This window comes from Melospiza georgiana, chromosome 20 (genome assembly GCF_028018845.1).
Source record: "Melospiza georgiana isolate bMelGeo1 chromosome 20, bMelGeo1.pri, whole genome shotgun sequence".
Taxonomy (NCBI): Eukaryota; Metazoa; Chordata; class Aves; order Passeriformes; family Passerellidae; genus Melospiza; species Melospiza georgiana.
The window spans coordinates 13,007,896-13,026,727 of record NC_080449.1 but is presented as its reverse complement, the minus strand read 5'-3'; the positions used below and the strand labels follow the sequence as shown (position 1 = coordinate 13,026,727).

Below are 18,832 nucleotides of genomic sequence, written 5' to 3'. Positions count from 1 at the left end.
ATATTTAGCTTTGCATTTTTGTAAAGGGCTTGGGAGATTTGAAAGGATTTTGAAAGGATATACTGTTCATTATTTAGTAATAGAAGGTGTTAATTTAGTAGCTCCGAAAACCTGAAAATAGCATCTCTTCTGAATATATTCTTAAAGGTGCTGAAGGATGCCTGTGCAGCACTTTTTAATTCTGTAATCATTCAGTTCCAAATTTCATTGACCTGTATTGGCCCTTCTAAATCAGCAAGAAAGGAATTTTTCAAAAATGACCATGTTGATTACAATTGGTAATTGTATCAAATGTAATCAACATGACAGGAGCTTGATGGCTCATTTTGTGTATTTAAATTATTTAGTACTTAAGTTGATTGGTAGTTTGTCTTCATTTTTTTTTATTAGTTAGGTATTTATTCTGATGCCTTGTGGAATTCTTCTATTACCAATTTTTCTCCTTTAACTGAAGGGAGAGTTATTCTTTAAAAAGGCAAAAAGAAGGCAATTTTAAATTCATAGGGACACAGTAGGTGTTTTGATACAGAGGCAAAGTAGAGTTGGTGGATATTGTTGAAGTTAATTTACATAATGTCTCTTTTTTCCATAATCATTTAGTAATAAATGGTGAAAAAGCCACCTTGGAAACACCAACATTTTCTCAGAAACGCCAGCGCACTCTAGACATGCTGATCCGCTCTTTATACCAAGACATGATGCCTGACCTACACAAGGGAAATGTAAGTCAGTAGTTTCTGCATCCCTCACGTGCTGTCCTGTTCTAACTAGTAGCTTGAATGTTCTGTCACTTTAAAAGACTGTAGTCCTAATGAGCACTGAATTGCATATGACTAAGCTAAATACTGATTGTTGTATAACTTACTTTACAGTTATATGAAAGCTGACAGACAGTCCTTTCTGGACATGACTCTTCACTAGGTGTGAGGGGAAGCATAAAAATGTCCTACTTGGTGTAAGCTTACCTGCAGCGAGGGAATAGGGAATTTAGATACTATAAATACAAGGCATTAGTCTCATCACCATAAAAATCTGCATTTGTTCTGTTATGTGTAAATTTAGATGATTCTTAACCCTGGGTATCTATGAGGTAACTTTATTTTGGATAATGAAGACTTAAGGTGATTCTTAACTAACTAAAAATAAGTTCTGTACTTCTAAAACTAACAAGGTGCTATTTTTTTGACCAGTGTTTATTTCTTTTATCTATATAGATCTGCTCAAACTTTTCTTTTTCATATATTCATGTCACATATTCATGTGGTGTGATTGTACAGAACATGACAGTGATAAAGTATGACAAGCTGTAACGTAAAGCACTGAAGGATTGGAAGAGTTGCAGTTTCTCTTCCCTGGGAAGCTGTGCAGTTAGAAAGAAACATTTTCTATTTTAGAATATGCTTAATAGAAGATCCTTCAGTGATGTGTTACCAGAGTCCCCAAAATCAACACGGAAAAAAGAGGAAGCTCGACAAGCAGAGTTTGTTCGGCTTGGTCAGGTAGGATCACTGTAGAAGGTATGCAGCTATGTTTACAAAGACTGTGCCACTCCTTTTGTTAAATTTTGATTACCTTGCAGTTATGTCGGGATTTAATGCAGTTTTCTGTGACCAGAAATAGTTTTGTAGTATTGCATTATTATAAGTTACATTAAAATAAAACATGAATAGAAGTATTTATCTGTAACGCCTGAGATATACATGTAGAAATATTTATATCGTACATGAGTTAAATGAAGGTTGTAAAAATCGTACCTTAGGGGGATGCCTGGCAGTATATGTAGACAGACATTTATATAGTTAGCCTTAGTGTTAGGAAGTTTTGCAAATCAAAGGTGAGTTTGTATAATTGACAAGAGGATCCTCTATCTGGCTACTTATAATAAAGTAAACTGTGTAGATGGTTAGATTCTGTAGTTTGAGGTGGAGGTTTTTCTCTGTTACTACGTTTGACTCTTCTTTTCTGGGTTGCCATTTAGAAAGCAAGTAAACAAAAACAAACAAACAAAAAAGCCCTAACCAAGAAACAGCCAAGGTATGTTTTGGCTAAGATACCTAATAACCATTTGACATTGTTGAAGATGCAGAATTCTGCTTCTTTTTTCATTACTTAAAATCGCATAGGAATTCCAAACTGGAATTACTTTCTAGTCCTAAATTGTCCTTTTAATATAGTCTTTACGTTGGGTATTGCTGACAAAAACTCAGTTTAAATAAAACATCTGTTTGTATTAGGCATTGAAATTGAAAACCACTGTGAAAGGGGATACCACAGCTAACTTGGCAACCACAAGCTTTTGTAAAAAGGAGGTGAGTGAAACTGTCAGAGAAGTTATGGAACATTAAACGTTATGTAGTATGGTATATATTTATTTACTTCTGTAATTAGATGCTGCAGCAGAAAAGAGGAAAGGTACAGTGTCAAACTGATTGTGCAGTCACTATTAGATTAATAAAGAATGAGCCTGGGGGCAGAAGCACTTCCCAAAAGTTAAAGCAAGTGTGGACATTTTTACACCTGAGAAAATTCAATGAAGGCGATATCTTCCATATGCAATCATCTTTTGTTTTAATTTCAGCACTTTTGAAACAAGATTCAGTTGTGTTTTCATTTTCTTTTATTTCGTTTGGATTTGGTTTGAAGTCATTAGGGAGTGAAATATGCCAGCTGCCCTCTTCTGCATGTGTTTTATATACAGAAGCTTCAGAAGTGTTTCTAGAATTTCAGAGATTCAACTAATATATAAATTGGGAGAGGAGGGGCATGCTCTGGGAGGTAAGTACAGAGAACACGGGATGGAAGAACAATTTGGCAGAAAGGCGGAAACTGTACCATGTGCTAGTCGCTAAACATCACAAACTGAACCATAAAATATAAGCAAACTGCGTATGTGTAGTGGTACATACATATTAAATATATAGGTTTGGGATTTTTAAATGAAAAAAATTATTGCGTGATGGTTGCACTGAGTTGCAGCTGCATGTGTTTTAATTCTAGCGTTTCAGGAATATGTCTTACTAGTCTCCAAACCAGAATTGATGCAGGAAGTCCTCTGCCAGAAATTATTTCAGTTTTGATATTTCTAATTCCAGCAATATACTGTTTGGAAATGTATCCTGCCAAAAGCATTTACGTGTTATTGCCATTGTCCATCACATTCTGTGTCTGTATGATCTGTATTTTTTAGTGTACTTAATATGTATCCCTTATGTTACTTCATAGCCTTGGGAATCTCAGTCTTTCTGCAGTAATTTTCCTCATGAGGTTGTCTGTGCAGATTCTTGGGGCCAGTCCTTGCTGGTTTCTACAGATGCTGGCATCTTGTTAATAGATGGTTAGTAAATGATCTAGTGTTTTTGTGTCAATTTTTATGTATCTGACCATTTTCTTGAAAATATGTGTTCATAAACTCGGTTCAGGTGTTAGTAAGTCTTTATGTAGGGGGATAGTTACTATTCCAAGTAAATCTATTACATTTATGTAACCCAGTTGCAAAAATTCATTCTGCAGTAGAATCAAGCCATATTGGTGAGCTAGTGTTAATGCAGATTTCTGAATGTGTTCTTATTTCAGATGTTGTTTTCTTGACCATCTGAAAAGCTGTAGGAGGTTGCATCCAGGTTCAAGAGGTGTCTAAATGGCTTGTCTGGTTTTCTTAGCCCTTGATAATAGTGAGCATGAAGCCAAGGGCTTATGTGACAATGATACTTCTTCCCTTAGCATTGATATTGCTACTCTGATCCCTTGTAATCCTCTGTGTGCTACATAAGGCCAGCGGGACTGAGGGAATGAAGTTCAGCCTTGGTCATAATTCTCAAACTTGCCAAAGGAATGTCACTTTTAGATTTCAGTCGCTTTATCTGATTCATGACAATAATAAAACTCTCCTGTGAGGAAGTATTGGCTATGATGCTGTAGCACATGTACGCGCTTTGTGTCATTCTTTTTGGGTTTTTTTCTCTTCATTTTTGTAAGGACAAAAACCCAAGACTTCGATTAGAAGAAAGAAATGGTTCAAAACCAGCATCTAGTAAGTTTTAGTAGGGTTTTCAATACATATGTGTTTCTCTTTTAGATGGTCAACCGTCAGTGCAAGTATTTGATAAAACTCTCCAAATAAAGCAGATGAATGTGTTGGAAGCTCTGGATCTTTTGATTGCCCGAACAGACAAAGGTAGGAGAGGTCCCTGTTCTTACATTCTTGCCTGACTCCGGGTATTGCCGGATATGTATGTCTCATGACAATTTTGTCTCGTTCAGAAGGCTTAAATGTGCGCTTTTTTAGTGAGGTGGTTTTTATCCAATAAAAGAGTAGTCTGTGATTGAGTTTCATAAAGGGAAACATACACAAAGCAAGATCAGGATCTTTATGTGTAACTCAGGAAAGCATTACAGATATGGTTGGTTTATTATTTTTTACCCTGTTATGTCTGTTTCCTCAGTATTTGCTGAAGCTCTGCTTGCCCAAGCTTTGGGTAAAACATGGTTCCTTCTGTCTCACTGGGAGTTGCCCAATTTGGTTGCATCTGGTGAAATTCACCCTGAGATCTTACAGAACTAGCTCAAACTACGTGAGAGCCATTTGCAGTTCTTTCAAGACACCTGGAGAATGGGTGACGTTTCTGAGGATCTGGCAAGTGTAGTTATATCAAAAATCAGTTTGTGAAATTTCTGGAGAAAACCCTTCTGTATCCTGAAGGGTTCAAACTCTGTTGAGGATCCAGTTATCAGTTGCTCACCTAGATGGTTCCAGCTGTTAAAGTTAACCCTTTTACTCTTGTCCTGTAGTTTATATCTATTGTATTTTAGTTATTTTGCAAGATTTCATGAATTTGCAAAATATTGTGCATTTCACTCTTTGGAACATCTCAGATCGTTCTTTGGTGCAGCACCACCTAGTGGGAAACTTGGCTACTGTACTGAAAGGGTTGATTACTACAATTGTAAATCCTAGAGAGTTTGTAAGTCTTCTGTCTCCAGGGAGGTATCATGCTTTGTTTACTTTTGTTCTGTTGGTTAGGCGCTGCTTCTCATTGGAAGTATTAATTTCAAACTACCATGTTCTTTTTTAAACTTTTTTCCTGGTTTTCTCCATACGGCAGGGAAAGACTCTCGTATCCTTGTCTTCAGACTCAGTGCTGTCCAAAAAGATATAGAGACTAAAAAAATCATAAGAAGCAAATATGACTGCAGAGAAAATAAACTGGAGAGAACAAAAGGTGATATTGTTATCCTTATCCTGTATTAAAAACATCCGCTGTGCCTTGATGCTGGTAGCTGCCCCGGGGCTTGTTAGCTCTTTGTAGGCAGGTGTAGGTGTTCACTTGTAGGTTTTTTCTCTGGACAAGTCAATTCAACCTTTGCTAAGCTTATATTTGAAAATAACTCTAGTACAGTCCAGCATGGCATTTTTGAATGTTGTAAAAAAGCCATGTTACATGGAAATTGCTAATGATGAAAAGCTTTAGGGAAAAATAAGATTTCAGGGTTGGGAGATATGAGAAGAATTTTGTGAGGATGTTATACTGAAATAAAGCACACTTGAAGCTGGACTGGCACGCTGGCAGATACCCTATTAAACAGTAGTGCTTAGATCAGTCTGGGTGTTGCCCATTATTTTTGTGGAAATCAATGTTTCCTGGTCTTCAGAAGTACGCTGCTTTGAAAAGCTGGAAGGTGCAGCATACTGACAATCCCCGTGCTTCGGATTAAAAGTAGGTTTCAGAAGGGCGATAGGCTTTTGTCTTTTCCTAGAAGTCGATGTAATCCTATTGAGGAGTTTTTAATTCTGTGTTGCCAAGTCATCCATCAGAACCCTGTTGTACTAGTCATCATACAAATACAAACCAAAAAATCAGATCCTGTCACAACCACTTAGAGTCTAGACCATTATTTCCTCAGGCTGCCATTTGTATGCCATTAATACTCACCACGGAAGCGAACTGAGGATTGTTGCAGCTATTCGGAACAAACTACTTCTCGTCACAAAGAAATATAATTCGAGCAACACTTCAATCAGCACCTCTCTGCTATCGTCTCCTGCATCTCCAGTAGAGCAGTTCCAGTACATCCGGGTATGTGTAATCTAGTTACTAGTTATCTTAACACACTGAGCAGCACTCAGCTACTATAGGGGGTTCAGGGAAGGCAGAGTGTGCATTATCATCTTCCTGAACCCACAGACTAATAAAAGTAAGAAGACATATGGTGGAAATCAGTCGTATATATGCTAAATAAAACTTGCAGATTTTTTCAAGAATTATTTCTGCTTGTTCTATGTTATGCTTCTGTGCTTAGAAAACATCCCTTTAAAATCATGGAGTACCTGCAGCACCGACACTAGGAACTTGAAAAAGAGTGTAATTCTGTTGTTTACATTATAGGAAATATGCCTTTCTGACCCTCCAGTGGTTATGACGCTGGTGGATGGACCTACTGGAGACAGTGACAATATGATCTGTGTAGCATATCGGCATCAGTTTGATTTAATCAATGAGAGTACGGGGGAATCCTATAGATTGCATCATGTTGAAACAAACAGGGTAAGTTTTCATCAGTTGAAACCATTTTTGCAGACCCTGACTGAGCATAATTTGTTGCAGACTCAGTGCGTGCTGTGCTGATCTCCTAGGAGGGTAAGGAGCTCATGTGTGCTACTTTTTGCTTTAGGACACTCTGAGGTATTTATTCCTTTTGGGATACATCATGATAATTCCCAAGAGAGGTAGTTATAAGATATGACATTGGGAAAAAGTCTGTGTTGTTGGAATGTTGTTGTCAAAAGTTAATTTCTCCTTCTTAGCCAGTAGTTAGCTTTTTGCTTTATTTTTGTGGTATCAGTATTTTATTGTTTAAAAAATTGCTGCAAAATAACTTCAGTGGTTGACCACCAGTATCTTGCTCAGATTTGCCTATTTGCATGTAGCTAAAATGTTTACATATTGTTTATCATTCTATTTAAGAAACTGCTGCCCAGTCCACTAATAACTGAATATCTATCTGTCTGGGACATAGGGAGAGGATTCAGGTAATGTCTTTGTTTTCAGAAAAAAGTTCCCGTATAGTTTCTAAATAGAGATGTGGACATGTAGCTTTAGACCCAATTAAAAAAAAATTATTTTGCACAGGTAATCTGTTGTTGTTAATGAGATAAGGGGCTACTTTTTTCATTTGATGCTTCTTGATAAAGTTGTTTTCTTTTTAAATCGTCTCTATTTTTATTTGGATCTGGTGATGAAGAGGTGCCCTTGGCATGGCTGATCAAGTATAAAAAACTTCTCCACAGCACTGGGAATCAATCTTAATCTGGATGAGAAGGAACTAGAAGTAAAGAATGGGGATGGAGAAGTACATCACCATCCACCACTCCCATTTCTTTTCTGCACCGGAATCCTTATTTCCTTTAGGAAGACAAAGAAAACAGACAATTAATATGAGCTGAGCTAGTGATTTTTATGATGTTGAAATGGGTTGCCTGCTTATTTCTCTGCACAACAGAGCAGCAGTGGCTTCCGGTCACTACAAAAGACGGGTCAAAATGCATTTGGTATGCATGCGTAAACTTTCAGGTTTTCTTAACAGTTCTTGACCTGCACAGTAATCCCAAATGAAGGAAAGTCAAAGAACTGCTGTTCATGGAATCAGGTCTCTCAGCCATCTCCCTGTCCAAGCAGTATATATGGTTTGGGAAACATTTGTCTTAATGTAACCTGATGCGTTTCACTAATAAGATCTCATTTCCTGAACAGATATCCCACTTTTTGTGGCTGTTTTTGTTTATTTTTAATATAAACGTAAAAGACAAAACCAAAGTTTAATTAAGAGAATTTATGTAGCCTAATCTATGTAAAAAATACTGTGGTTTAAGCAACGTTGCTTTTCAGTTTGTAAATTCAGACTGTTCAGTAATCCTTAGGTACATCCCTGTTGACCTCTGTAAAATGTTAGTGGTTTTGAATTGTATCTGATCTTTTTGCTAGTCATGATGTGCATTTGAAGATCACTTTTTGAAAAGAATTGTTATCTTTAACGTACCACGTTGATTCACAGCTTTTTGAAATCATCCTATTTCCCAAAATTTATATTGCTAAACAAGTTATGTTTTTATTGCTTTACAGTGTGGTATGGTTATGAATGTTTGGTACTATGCAGAATCAAATTCAAAGGAAACTAATTTTCATCTTGAGAACATCCTGAAAATTACATCACAAAGGAAGCTATTTTTATAAATTTATTTGTTTATTTCTCCTTTTTTTCCCCTTTTACCTGTAGTTGTGCACTTCCCCAACTGATTGTATTGCTTGTTAGTCACAACCCAGTTGTAATATCCACAGTATTCTCTGCCTGTTTGTTAATCTTTTCCGTTATCCTTGCAGGTTAACTTTGTTGCAGCTATTGATGTATATGAAGATGGTGAAGCTGGTCTACTGTTGTGCTATAACTGTAAGTGTTTAGGGAAGGCCAAAAATGGTAATCGCTCAATCTACATATGTAGATCTTCTTTCATTGGAGTCTAGGTCTGTATCTGAAAATAAATTTTAGTGTTTCATAGAAAATTTGTCAAAATACATTCTTTGGAACTTAAACACATATTGGAGAAATTACAAATGCAAGTATTTTAGTCATACTAGCTGTTTTATACATGTGCAAGGTATATGATTAATGAAATCTTGGTGTCTGTAATAACCCATGTGCATAACAGTCTTCAAAGAATGTAAATTACGTGAACATATGGCTACTTGAAGGACAGAGAGATACAATTCTGCGGACACTGCTTTCTGAAGCTTTCTTGCCTGTTTCTATATCTTTAGACAAATTAGGGACCTGGTAACTGTTGAAACAGTAATACTTTGTGAAGTATGACAACTTATTAAAACATAGGTCTTTTATTTTGGTCTTTCCAGTGTGTTCACAGAGAAAGCAACTTTTGCTTAGCTGTTTGGCTATAGAGGGATTTTTACATGCATGTTTGATTGTGTGAATAATGTCCACCCTTCTGCAAAATCTCCCTATAAAATGGGTGGTGGTTGCTTAGAGTGTAAAGTGATGGATGCTCCTTTTTTCTGTTTTGCTGCAGATGTTTGTCAGTACAGAAAGGTATATCCTTTCAGTGGACATTCTCCACTTGTCCAGCCATCAGCTTATGACTTCCACTTCAGCTGGAATCAAGTTCCTTATGCTGTTGGTAAGAAAATTTCTCTTTTTAGTAGATGATTTTTTGCTGCTGTTTTTGCCTGCACTTGGCTCTGGTGGAATTCCAGTGTTCTGGGAATAAGCATGTTACATTCATGATGCCACTTGACTTAGGTTTCTGATAATTTTGAAAAGTGGAGCCTTGGTACCAAGTTCATCCTTTGTTGAACTTTTTCCCTTTCTTTTTTGTGTTTCTCATTTTCCATTCCCTCTATATTCTGCCAGGCATGAAGAGTGAAATTTTTTTCAGTATGTTAGACAACACTTTTCATAAGAAAGGAACTTGCCAGAGGAGGTCAAGAACAGTTTTTGTAGGGCATCCAAGAAACTTTTGCTTTAACCATTTTTCCTTGCCAAATAACTTCTATTTCATTGCAGTCTGTGCTTTCCCTTATGTTCTTGCCTTCACTACTGATTCCATTGAGATCCGATTAGTGGTGAATGGGAACTTAGTCCACACAGCAGTTGTGCCTGAGCTTCAGCTTGTAGCATCAAGGGTAAGACAAAAAAATATTGTTTGACTATTTCTGTGATGTGTTAGGATCTAATTTACATAAAAAGTTGCTGCCGCTAAAAACGTAACAAACAAAACTGAAATACATGCTTACTTTATCTGCAATAATTGTTCATCTGTCTGCTCCTAGTTTATCAAGGACAAAGAGAATCAGAAGAAGATTAAGAAAGTCTCACTGTTCTAATGATGGGTTATTTGTCATTTCAGTCGGATATTTACTTTAAAGCTACTGCTGCAGTGAGTGGATCATGTGACAGCAGCTCTAAGGAAATAAGTTCAAAGAGTTCTGCTCAAACACCAACAGCTTACGAAAAGCCAGAATTACCTCTTCCTTCTCTAGAAGGTAATGTGATCTCTGATCATTCCAACAGTTATCAAATCTTGGTGCGGCTGGTCTTAAGTAAAGATGGTCAAAAAATGTGAGTTCCTACCTGAAAGTGTGGAGGAGAAGATATTTTCTATTTTCCACACATATAAAGCACTTGGCTGAGCTTTTGCACTGTAGTATCCTTTCTGAATACATGGTAGCACTGTTCTGAAGAAATAAATTCTGTAGGAAGGGAAGAATTAAATCTCAGTATCTTGGTCATAATGCAAAAAGGGGCATAAAATTGTGAGAAAGCTTGACATTTCACATACGCTATTCCTTTCATTAAAGAAAAGCAGAATAACCACTCAATGGCTGAAACTCTTTTGCAAAAAAGTAAGAAGTCTTGAAAAGGTTTACACAGACAATTTAGTGTAACATGATGTATGAGCTGTCAGTCTATAGTGTAACAATAAAGGAGAAACAAGGGAGTATCAGCTAAATAATGTAAGATGTGTGTACACTTTTCTCCCTTAAATCTGCTGCTTTACTGTTAGCAGATAGGAAAAGAAGGTAATCACAATTTTTTTATTTGATGATAAGTTTGGGACTTTGTTTTTCTTCTAGGAGTTAAGAAAACATGATGTTTTGTATTACTTAAGAGGAGGAGTCATAATTTAAATTGCTTGGGATCCAGGCTCCAATGTGTTTGCAGTGCACACGGGAAATACTGCACAGAGTGCAGTGTAATAGTCGGAGTACCAGCCACAGGTCATATAAATTGACTTCCTGGTTCCGCTCCTGAGTCATCGTGTTGCCAAGAGTCAATCTTCTTCTTCTCTCTTAAGTCAAATTGCTTGTATTTCTTCCTTCTCCTAGCTTATTTGTATTGAAAGGTCTCTAGAGCAAGAAGATTTTTGTCACTTCAGTGCTCAGCTCAACAAGTAAAGTTTGACTTTATAACTTTTCATTTGGAATTTTTAAGAACTGATTCTGTTGTGCAAGTGTAATGCTCTTTTTTCTTTCTGTGTTTCAGGTGAAGTTCGATGCAAAAACCTGTACAAAATACCTCTGAGCAATCTGGTTGGGCGAAGCATTGAACGACCTCTGAAGTCACCTTTGGCTCCCAAGGTCATCACTACTACACCATCGAGTGGCATTACCTCTCTTCCAGTTTTGCACTCACTACCGTTATCTCGTATGGAAATTAAAGAAATTGCAACCAGAACACGTAAAGAATTGCTGGGTAAACTCTCCTCATTCCTCAGTGTTACATATCAGTTGCCAAACATATACTTTCTAATCTTTGCACCATCACAGGTAGGTTTGTAACATGCAAGTAGTATTCATAAATTATTAAAATACAAAAAGGAAACAGCGAGGAAGCACTATTTGCAAATAGTATAGCCATTGTCTGATCGTGTATAAGATGACTATATTTTAAGTTAGGTAGAAATTGTTAGTAATGGAAACCAGCAACAGATACCTTAACCTTTTCATGAGTACTTTGTTTTATGTTGAAAGTATTAAGTCTTTTATTCCTTTATTGAGGTCTCTTGGATGAGCCTATACCCAAGACAGAAAGTGCACAGAAGCTGAAAAAGGTTTCTCGAAGACAGTCAGACCCTAAGCAGGGAGCTGTAAGATCAACTAGTAGTGACAGGTAAATATGCTTTAGAAAAGAGCCTAAGTTAGGCTATAAATATTTTCAGTTGATTGCTCATGCTTATCTCAGTTAGCATGAGGCTGACTGAAACCTTTTTATATCCATGTGCATTTCATGCTAATGTGTTTGTTGGAGTATCTGAATACCATAAGTACTGAAGCAGTTACACTTTTTGCTAAAGACATGTTAATGATAATAATAATGATAATAATGCAAGACAAGACTAAATGGCATTTTGTGGGACCTGCTGCAGCTGAACCTGTTATAAAAATTTGGACTACTGCAGCTGCACTGTGCAGACTCTTGTTTTCTTTGTATGCTCTTGTGTTGCTATTTTCAGAATACATTTTGTGAAAAAGTACTGCAGCATTTGTCTGTTTGGCACTCTCCCAAATTTGCTCTGAACCAGGACACCCCCAATGCCATTCTCTTGTTTTCATTGTTTCCATAACCTATGTTTGCCTAGAGTACTGGCAGAATACAGAATACTGGCAAGATACAGGAGACTGACGGTAACAAAACAAAAAAATCTCTCGCAGTGTAAAATTATGTTTGATATATTTCCCTACTTGGAAATTATTTGGGTGAGGGGCTTCATTAATAGTGCCTTTTGATCATTTTTAGTAGAGTAAAACAGGAGAAAACTTAGTTGTAATGGTCTGTGTCTGTCTTCAGGATAACTCAATTGGATCTAGAAGTAGCCATTGTTCCTTCCTGCCCTGACCTCTGTATTTTTTTTTAGTAACTTTTGTATTCCTCTTTGCAGGATAATCTCAAGCTCATTTGAAGGCTATTCTGAAAGACGTCATCTTTCCACTAGTTCAGATCCTGATACTTCAGCAAACAGGGAGGAGAACTCACCATCTAGCTATCCATTTCAGCTGATTTCTTTATATGATGAAGACATCATTGACTTAAAATGAAGACACTTTTAATACCTTTCTTCCTTACTTCACATTTTCTTACAGCTCTGTAAGCTCTATGGCAATGTCACAAACACTGCTTCTGGTAGTAAAATGTGGCTGGAAGTACTGGTGATAAATCCTTATGGAATCCATGTTCTGGTTAGCACAGCCTGATTTGGCAATGCTTTTATCTTTGACATAGGTATGTTCTCTCAGTTAATGAAGCATTACTTTTCATGGCATTCTAACAGTAGGTAATCAGTGGGAGATTTAGGCTGAAACTGATGTAAACAAAAAGAATTACTTGTTCTAAGCTTCTTATAATTTGACTTACCTAAATGACATGCAGCAAAGTTAAATGCTGTTATAACTATCATGAGTTGTTTTACAACAGTGTATGTCATGTTGGAAGAGGAATTTTATAACACAGATCACTACTCCTGGTTTTTCAGTCTTTGAAAAACATAACAACAACAACAAAAAAAGGCTTGCAGGCAAGGTCATTTCAAACACTGGAGTCAGTCCCTAAATTGATGCATCTGTGGTATGTTCACTGAAGAATCAGGTGAGATATGAAGATGGTGTTTCCTTGGCTCATTGTTTAGAGAAACTTGAAAACTCTTTTGGCATAAAAATCCCTGAGCAGAGAACCTTTCTATAAGACACAAACTTGCAGAATAGTTCTTGGAAATTTGAAACAAACAAAAAAAAAAAAAACCTAAAAAACTCACAAACAAACAAAAAATGCGGAAACAAAAACTTAGGTCCATCTACTGGAAAACTCTTATTGTAGTGCATCTGCAGATTTTTCCATTACAGGCAGAAGAGCCAACCCAAATTGTCTGACTACAAAAAGATTCTTATGCAGACATCATCATTAGCTGTTGTCTGTGCTTGCACCAACAGTATAAGTAATTATTTCAGATAGTTGTAATTTTCTAACTGGATGCAGACTGGAATTTCAGTGCTAATAAGGTAGTCTTCTGTGATGAAACAGTGATCTTGTCTCTTACTGTATTAAAGGGGTTTATATTTCAAGTTTGATTTTTAATTTTTTTAAACCCTTTCCTCTAGAACACCTTTGCAAGGATTTTGTTTGGTTTGGGGGTTTTTTTCGTGAAAGCTTTTCTATAGATGATGTTTTTAGCTTTATTAGCAAGTGTTTCTTGTTCTGAATATATACTTCTGTATCCTTGATTTTTATTTCATAATATTACCCGTATGTCATGATTTCAATTTTGTTCAAGCATGATCATCTGGAGATGTGTGCCTTTTGCTGGCATCTGTCTGAATGTAAAACTGGTGATTGCCAAGTGATTTTTTTTCTCAGTTAATTATATAATATGGTTGAATTGCTTCACATAAGAAAATATGCAAGGTCTTACTTGGAAGTGTAATTTCTTACTCTCAACTGGGGTGGCTAATCAACAGAAGAAGCAATATTTCCAATAACAATAATTAGTCTTGGAGATGAAGGCTGTTATTACTTTTAGTGGGTATTGCACTCATAGATATGTGGGGTGAACCTCAACAAGCATCTAAAAGGAAGTAACAGACTGAAGTATTTGCAAAAACTTGTAATTATTCTTTTAGAATGTTGTTTCCAGAGATTGTGTTACTTTACCCTATCCTTATTTATCTGGACAGTTAAGATTTAAAGAAAATCTGAAAGTACCATGCGGTACTTATTTTCCTGTAAGTTGTAAACACTTCTGAATCCACTTTTGGGGTCACTGCTGGCACTTACATATTTTTTAAAAGGATAAGAACCAACTTTTTCCAAGAACAGCTCTCTCAATGTAGTATTTGATTTCTGGTTTGTGGATATTTTTGAAGACTGTACCAGTGTGTTTCAAAACTGGGGCTTTAGTTAAAATTTTAACTGGAAACTTTGCTTTACCCTGTTAGGATACTGGATTTTAAATATACTCCAGATGTTCACCTGTGCCATCACAGCATGATTTAAAATGATTAACCATTGTTTGATAGCAGTTGAAGCAATATATGGAGATTTTTAAACTTGTTTTGAAGAACCTGAGCAAACACATCCTTAGGTATAGCCTTAGAGATGGAGCACTAGGGAGAATAAGAAGAATGAGAAGATCATGACAGAAAGCTTGACTACTGGCTATGATGGCAGTCAGAATGCATATAGATACAGCATTTGCATTATATCCTAAACATGATTATAGAAGAAAGGGCTATAAAGCAAGAGTTACTTTCTTGAACCAGAAGTGCAGTAGTGGCTGTAAAGTATTACCGCTAATTAAGAGAGTGGGTGGTGGGTGGGTGGGAATGTGTGTGTGTGTGTGTGTGTGTGAGAGAGAGAGAGAGAGAAAAAAAGACCCTTTGAAGGTTTGCCTGTAATTATAGTATTGATGACATCTAGCAAATGAACTGTAAGGAGTACAGATACTGGATTACTGGAAGCAGAAAACTAGATCATACTGGCTTCATGGTACACACCTGGAACAGGATATTGGTATCATTTGAAGAGGGAAGCCCAGCAGCAACTGCATCCCTGCTCACCTCCTACCTGTTTTTATGCTGTAGCTTGACTTAATGGGCCTGGTACAAGCTGCTAAGCAAGTCACACTAGGAACTACCAGACCTTAACAGATCATTGCTCATGTAGGACAGGAAGGTGCTGAATCCTGGGGAAAAAAAATAATGTCTTCATTCTTAATGTATCCAGTAAGTGCCTTGTTAAGTTTTTGCTTTTGTACTTAGAGTGTCATAGAGGGATAACATCTAATTAAAGAAGTAGAGAGTGAAACAACATTTTGTTTGGGTTAGATGACACCTGGAGTTGGTAGCTGAGGCTTTAGAGCCATGTATCTGTAGTTTACTACCTACTTATTGTAGGAGAGCAGCCCAGAACATAGGTAGGAGGCAGAGAACATAGAAATAATATTCCAATTTTATTTGACACAAGGCACAGGAACCAAATTCTGTGAAGGTCTTTATCACATTTACTGTATCAAAAAACCCAATAACCGACACAATCGTGAAATTGCTGGTGTACACAACCTTGTACAAGGATGCGACTTCTTTGACGTTTTTAGTAGTCTGAACAGACCACTATGATTTCTGTGTCTCTTCATGTGAGGAGAACTAGCTTCTAGCCATTGTTTCTCTCAAAACATCATCCTTACTATGTAGACTGCTAATGAAGATCTAGAGGCAGTTGGTGGGATTGATACCAAAGCTCTTGTGCATCATTTATAAAGGGCAAAGTTCTTACACACTTGCAGAACCTCTCCTTCTTAAGACTAGCGTAAGATGACAAGGCTTGTTGAAAGGCTGCTGGGATGGCTATAGTGTCATTCACTCCAGTGTTGGAGCCATGTTGTTTGCCCTCTGTTTTTCCAGCCTGTGCATGCATATACTCTGTAAAACTTAAAAAGTAGTCTTGGGCACAAATTGTAGCCATGTCCACTGTAAACATAACCCTTTCTCCTTTCACACTGGGTGTTAAAGCTGCCTGTAGGCTGCATTCTTGATGCTGGCTGACCATCTTATGGTTAGGAGAAAAGATAATCTTTGACTTTACTATGTAAGATGGGTATTGTTCTGATAGGAAAACTGAAAAATGTTGCTAAAGATGGATGGGAGGAAGGAATTGTTTCCATGAAGGAAGAATTGTTACCAGATTGAACACTTGCTATCAGGCTAAGTTTAGGCCCTTTCTGGACCCTTGGCTAAGTTTCTGCAAGAAATACTTTCTATCCCAATGTGCTGGATTTGTAGGCAGCAGCAGGGCTCTAAACTCCTGGCTAAATGGTGTTGGTCACCGCTTCATCCCTGTGCCTTAGTCTGACTAAATTATAGGAATGTCATTTACATTGGTGCAAGCATTAGATTGTACAGGTAGTTAATTTAGAATGTACTTGTGTGTTCTCACCAGCATGGTTAATGATGCATGGAATCACAAAATAGTTGAGGGTAGAAAGGACCACTGTGTTATCATCTAGTCCAGTACATACACCTGTGCACCACCATTCAAAAATCTGTTCAAAATGGATATGCAAAATTTTGGGCTACTTGTCATCTTTGTCCTGCATTTCAATTGCAGCATGCATATAGACCATCACCATAACTTTGAAGTGTTACTAGGACTTAAGAACCCCCAGACACATGAGCTAAGTTAATTCACACATACACACACACACAATATGGAGCCCTTAAGGCTTTGATGAGCCTTATTCTAAAGCCAGATTGGGCTTTAGAAACCAGTACAGAGTCATTTTTGTCCAGTTCCTTATTCTAGTGGCAGTGCAGTACACATAAATATTTTATAAGTGTTTGAAAGTAACGAAACACTTCCTTCTAATACGAAACAAAAACCCACGTGAAATTTGAAAGGGCTATGGCTATTCATGGTAGCAAGAGAACTGCTCTCTAGGTTCAGTGAATGCATGCATGCATTCGGTTTCCTGGTTTGCAAAGTAAGGCCTGTTGTAGTTATAGTCCTTTACTAGTTTGGGGGTGCTGCGGGGATTCTTCTTTGTTTTGGTTTGTGTGGTTTCTGAAGGCTAGTGGTGTGGGCTGGTTTTTTGTTGCTTTCTTGGATGCGATTTTTTTTTCAGGTTTTGGAGGGGGGGTTTGGTTTGCTGGGTTGAGGGGGTTTTTGTTGTCTGTTTTGTTTTGTTTTTGTTTGTTTGTTTTTGTTGTTGTTGCTGTTTTGTTTGTTTAGGGTTTTTTTTGGTTGGTTTGCCATTGTTTTTCAATGCATAACATACATGCAAGTATGCACCTGGAATGAACAGCAGGTTTGTTCTCTGCTTTCATTTATTTCTATAAATGTGCATGTATTTGTACTTGATAGATTCAGATTGAATTTTTTTGTACTTGACAGTCAACTGAATAAATACTTAAACAGTACTTAAGAGGGCAGGGAATGGGTAGCGTTATTGCCTAACGAGTTACATATGGTTAAGGTTGCTACTCCTGACATATATTTTCTGCTGTTCTAAGTATATTTGACCAGTAACGGCTAGCTTGAACATGTTTTTCCAAAGGTGTGGGTCTATAACACTCCTTGCAGATGCAGTGGCTTTTCCAGAGCTGCTGGCTTAGTCTGCATTTGAAATATATAACCCTTTTCATTTGGATTTGATTTTCAATATATATACATATATAGTTATATATATTTGTAAATTTTCAGGGATTAAAAATCCTGAGTTATATATATAGGAAATTAAAGTAACGGGGTCATAAAAGGCAGGGGAAGAGAAAATCCCATCAGCAAGTGATAAGGTATTTCAGAATAATTTACGTTGCCATCTGTGTGTGAAAATGGGTATCATGCTATTTTCATTCTTAAAAATTTGATGTCATGGTTCATATGCACAGTGCTTGCTTATTCTGTTAAAGCACTGTTTTCTCTGATAGGCTCAATCTGTTTTTGTGAAGGACTAAATTATACCCTGGAAACCTAATATTAACAATATGGGAAGGCTCAAGAGATTGTGCAGCAAACATCTGTACTTGCATGCAGGTTACAAAGTATTTTTACTCTTATTACTTGAGCACAGCAACTTCACCAGCCTGTGTACTGTTTAGCTGCTTCACTTTGTTGCAGACCTGTAACTGACTGACTCCTCTTTGCTACTGGAAATTGTGGTACCAGCATCTGACTTGAAGAGAAAATGGAGATATTTTTCTGCATATTTACCTGGTTGAATGGAAAATGCTATGTAAGGATTTATGCAGAGCGTTATCAATCTAGAATGTCAGTTTAATTGTCTTTGAATGGTAGCAGACTGCTTTGTAATTTAATAATGGCATACTGTTAAGACTGTTGCTACATTTGTGATCAAAGACTTTACCATTGGTCTTAAATGCTGATGTATTACCATTTTTTTAATGTCATATGATAGCATGTATGGTTTGTATTTTAGATACGACATCCAAATAGAGACAGTCCTATCACATCTGAAAGTGTTTTAAGTACTGTTTATCACCTTTGTGATGAAGAAACATTATTTATTTCTTCATCTGTAATAAACAATAAATTTGACCCCACCTGTTTCTTTCACCTGTTTCACACATGCAGGACTAATGACTTTCAAATTTGCTAAGTAAAAAGACGAGAAATGAAAAAGGACGTAACACACAGCACTGCTTTTCCCATTTGAGTTTTCTGAAGTGCTGTATCATACCTATGCGATTGCTGTTTGTGTCTTAAGCTTTACCCGTCTTTGATAAAAGCCATAATCTAGGTTTGGTTTATGTTTCCAGCCATC

At 36.9% G+C, this 18,832-nt stretch overlaps 1 protein-coding gene across 2 annotated transcripts in view; it reads left to right on the top strand.

Moving 5' to 3' along the window:
- The window catches only part of GARNL3 (GTPase activating Rap/RanGAP domain like 3), a 33,227-nt gene extending 14,603 nt beyond the window's left edge, over window positions 1–18,624 (top strand). For both annotated transcript variants that reach the window (XM_058037981.1, XM_058037980.1), the window contains exons 15-29: window positions 601–722; window positions 1,395–1,499; window positions 2,235–2,309; window positions 3,223–3,334; window positions 4,076–4,174; window positions 5,103–5,219; window positions 5,902–6,074; window positions 6,384–6,542; window positions 8,376–8,442; window positions 9,077–9,184; window positions 9,571–9,689; window positions 9,914–10,049; window positions 11,050–11,259; window positions 11,565–11,676; window positions 12,446–18,624. In XM_058037981.1, coding sequence (XP_057893964.1) covers window positions 601–722; window positions 1,395–1,499; window positions 2,235–2,309; window positions 3,223–3,334; window positions 4,076–4,174; window positions 5,103–5,219; window positions 5,902–6,074; window positions 6,384–6,542; window positions 8,376–8,442; window positions 9,077–9,184; window positions 9,571–9,689; window positions 9,914–10,049; window positions 11,050–11,259; window positions 11,565–11,676; window positions 12,446–12,602 — 1,871 coding nt within the window. In that variant the 3' untranslated portion in view covers window positions 12,603–18,624. The remainder of the gene's footprint in view (window positions 1–600; window positions 723–1,394; window positions 1,500–2,234; window positions 2,310–3,222; window positions 3,335–4,075; window positions 4,175–5,102; window positions 5,220–5,901; window positions 6,075–6,383; window positions 6,543–8,375; window positions 8,443–9,076; window positions 9,185–9,570; window positions 9,690–9,913; window positions 10,050–11,049; window positions 11,260–11,564; window positions 11,677–12,445) is intronic.
- Window positions 18,625–18,832: the final 208 nt, after the last annotated feature.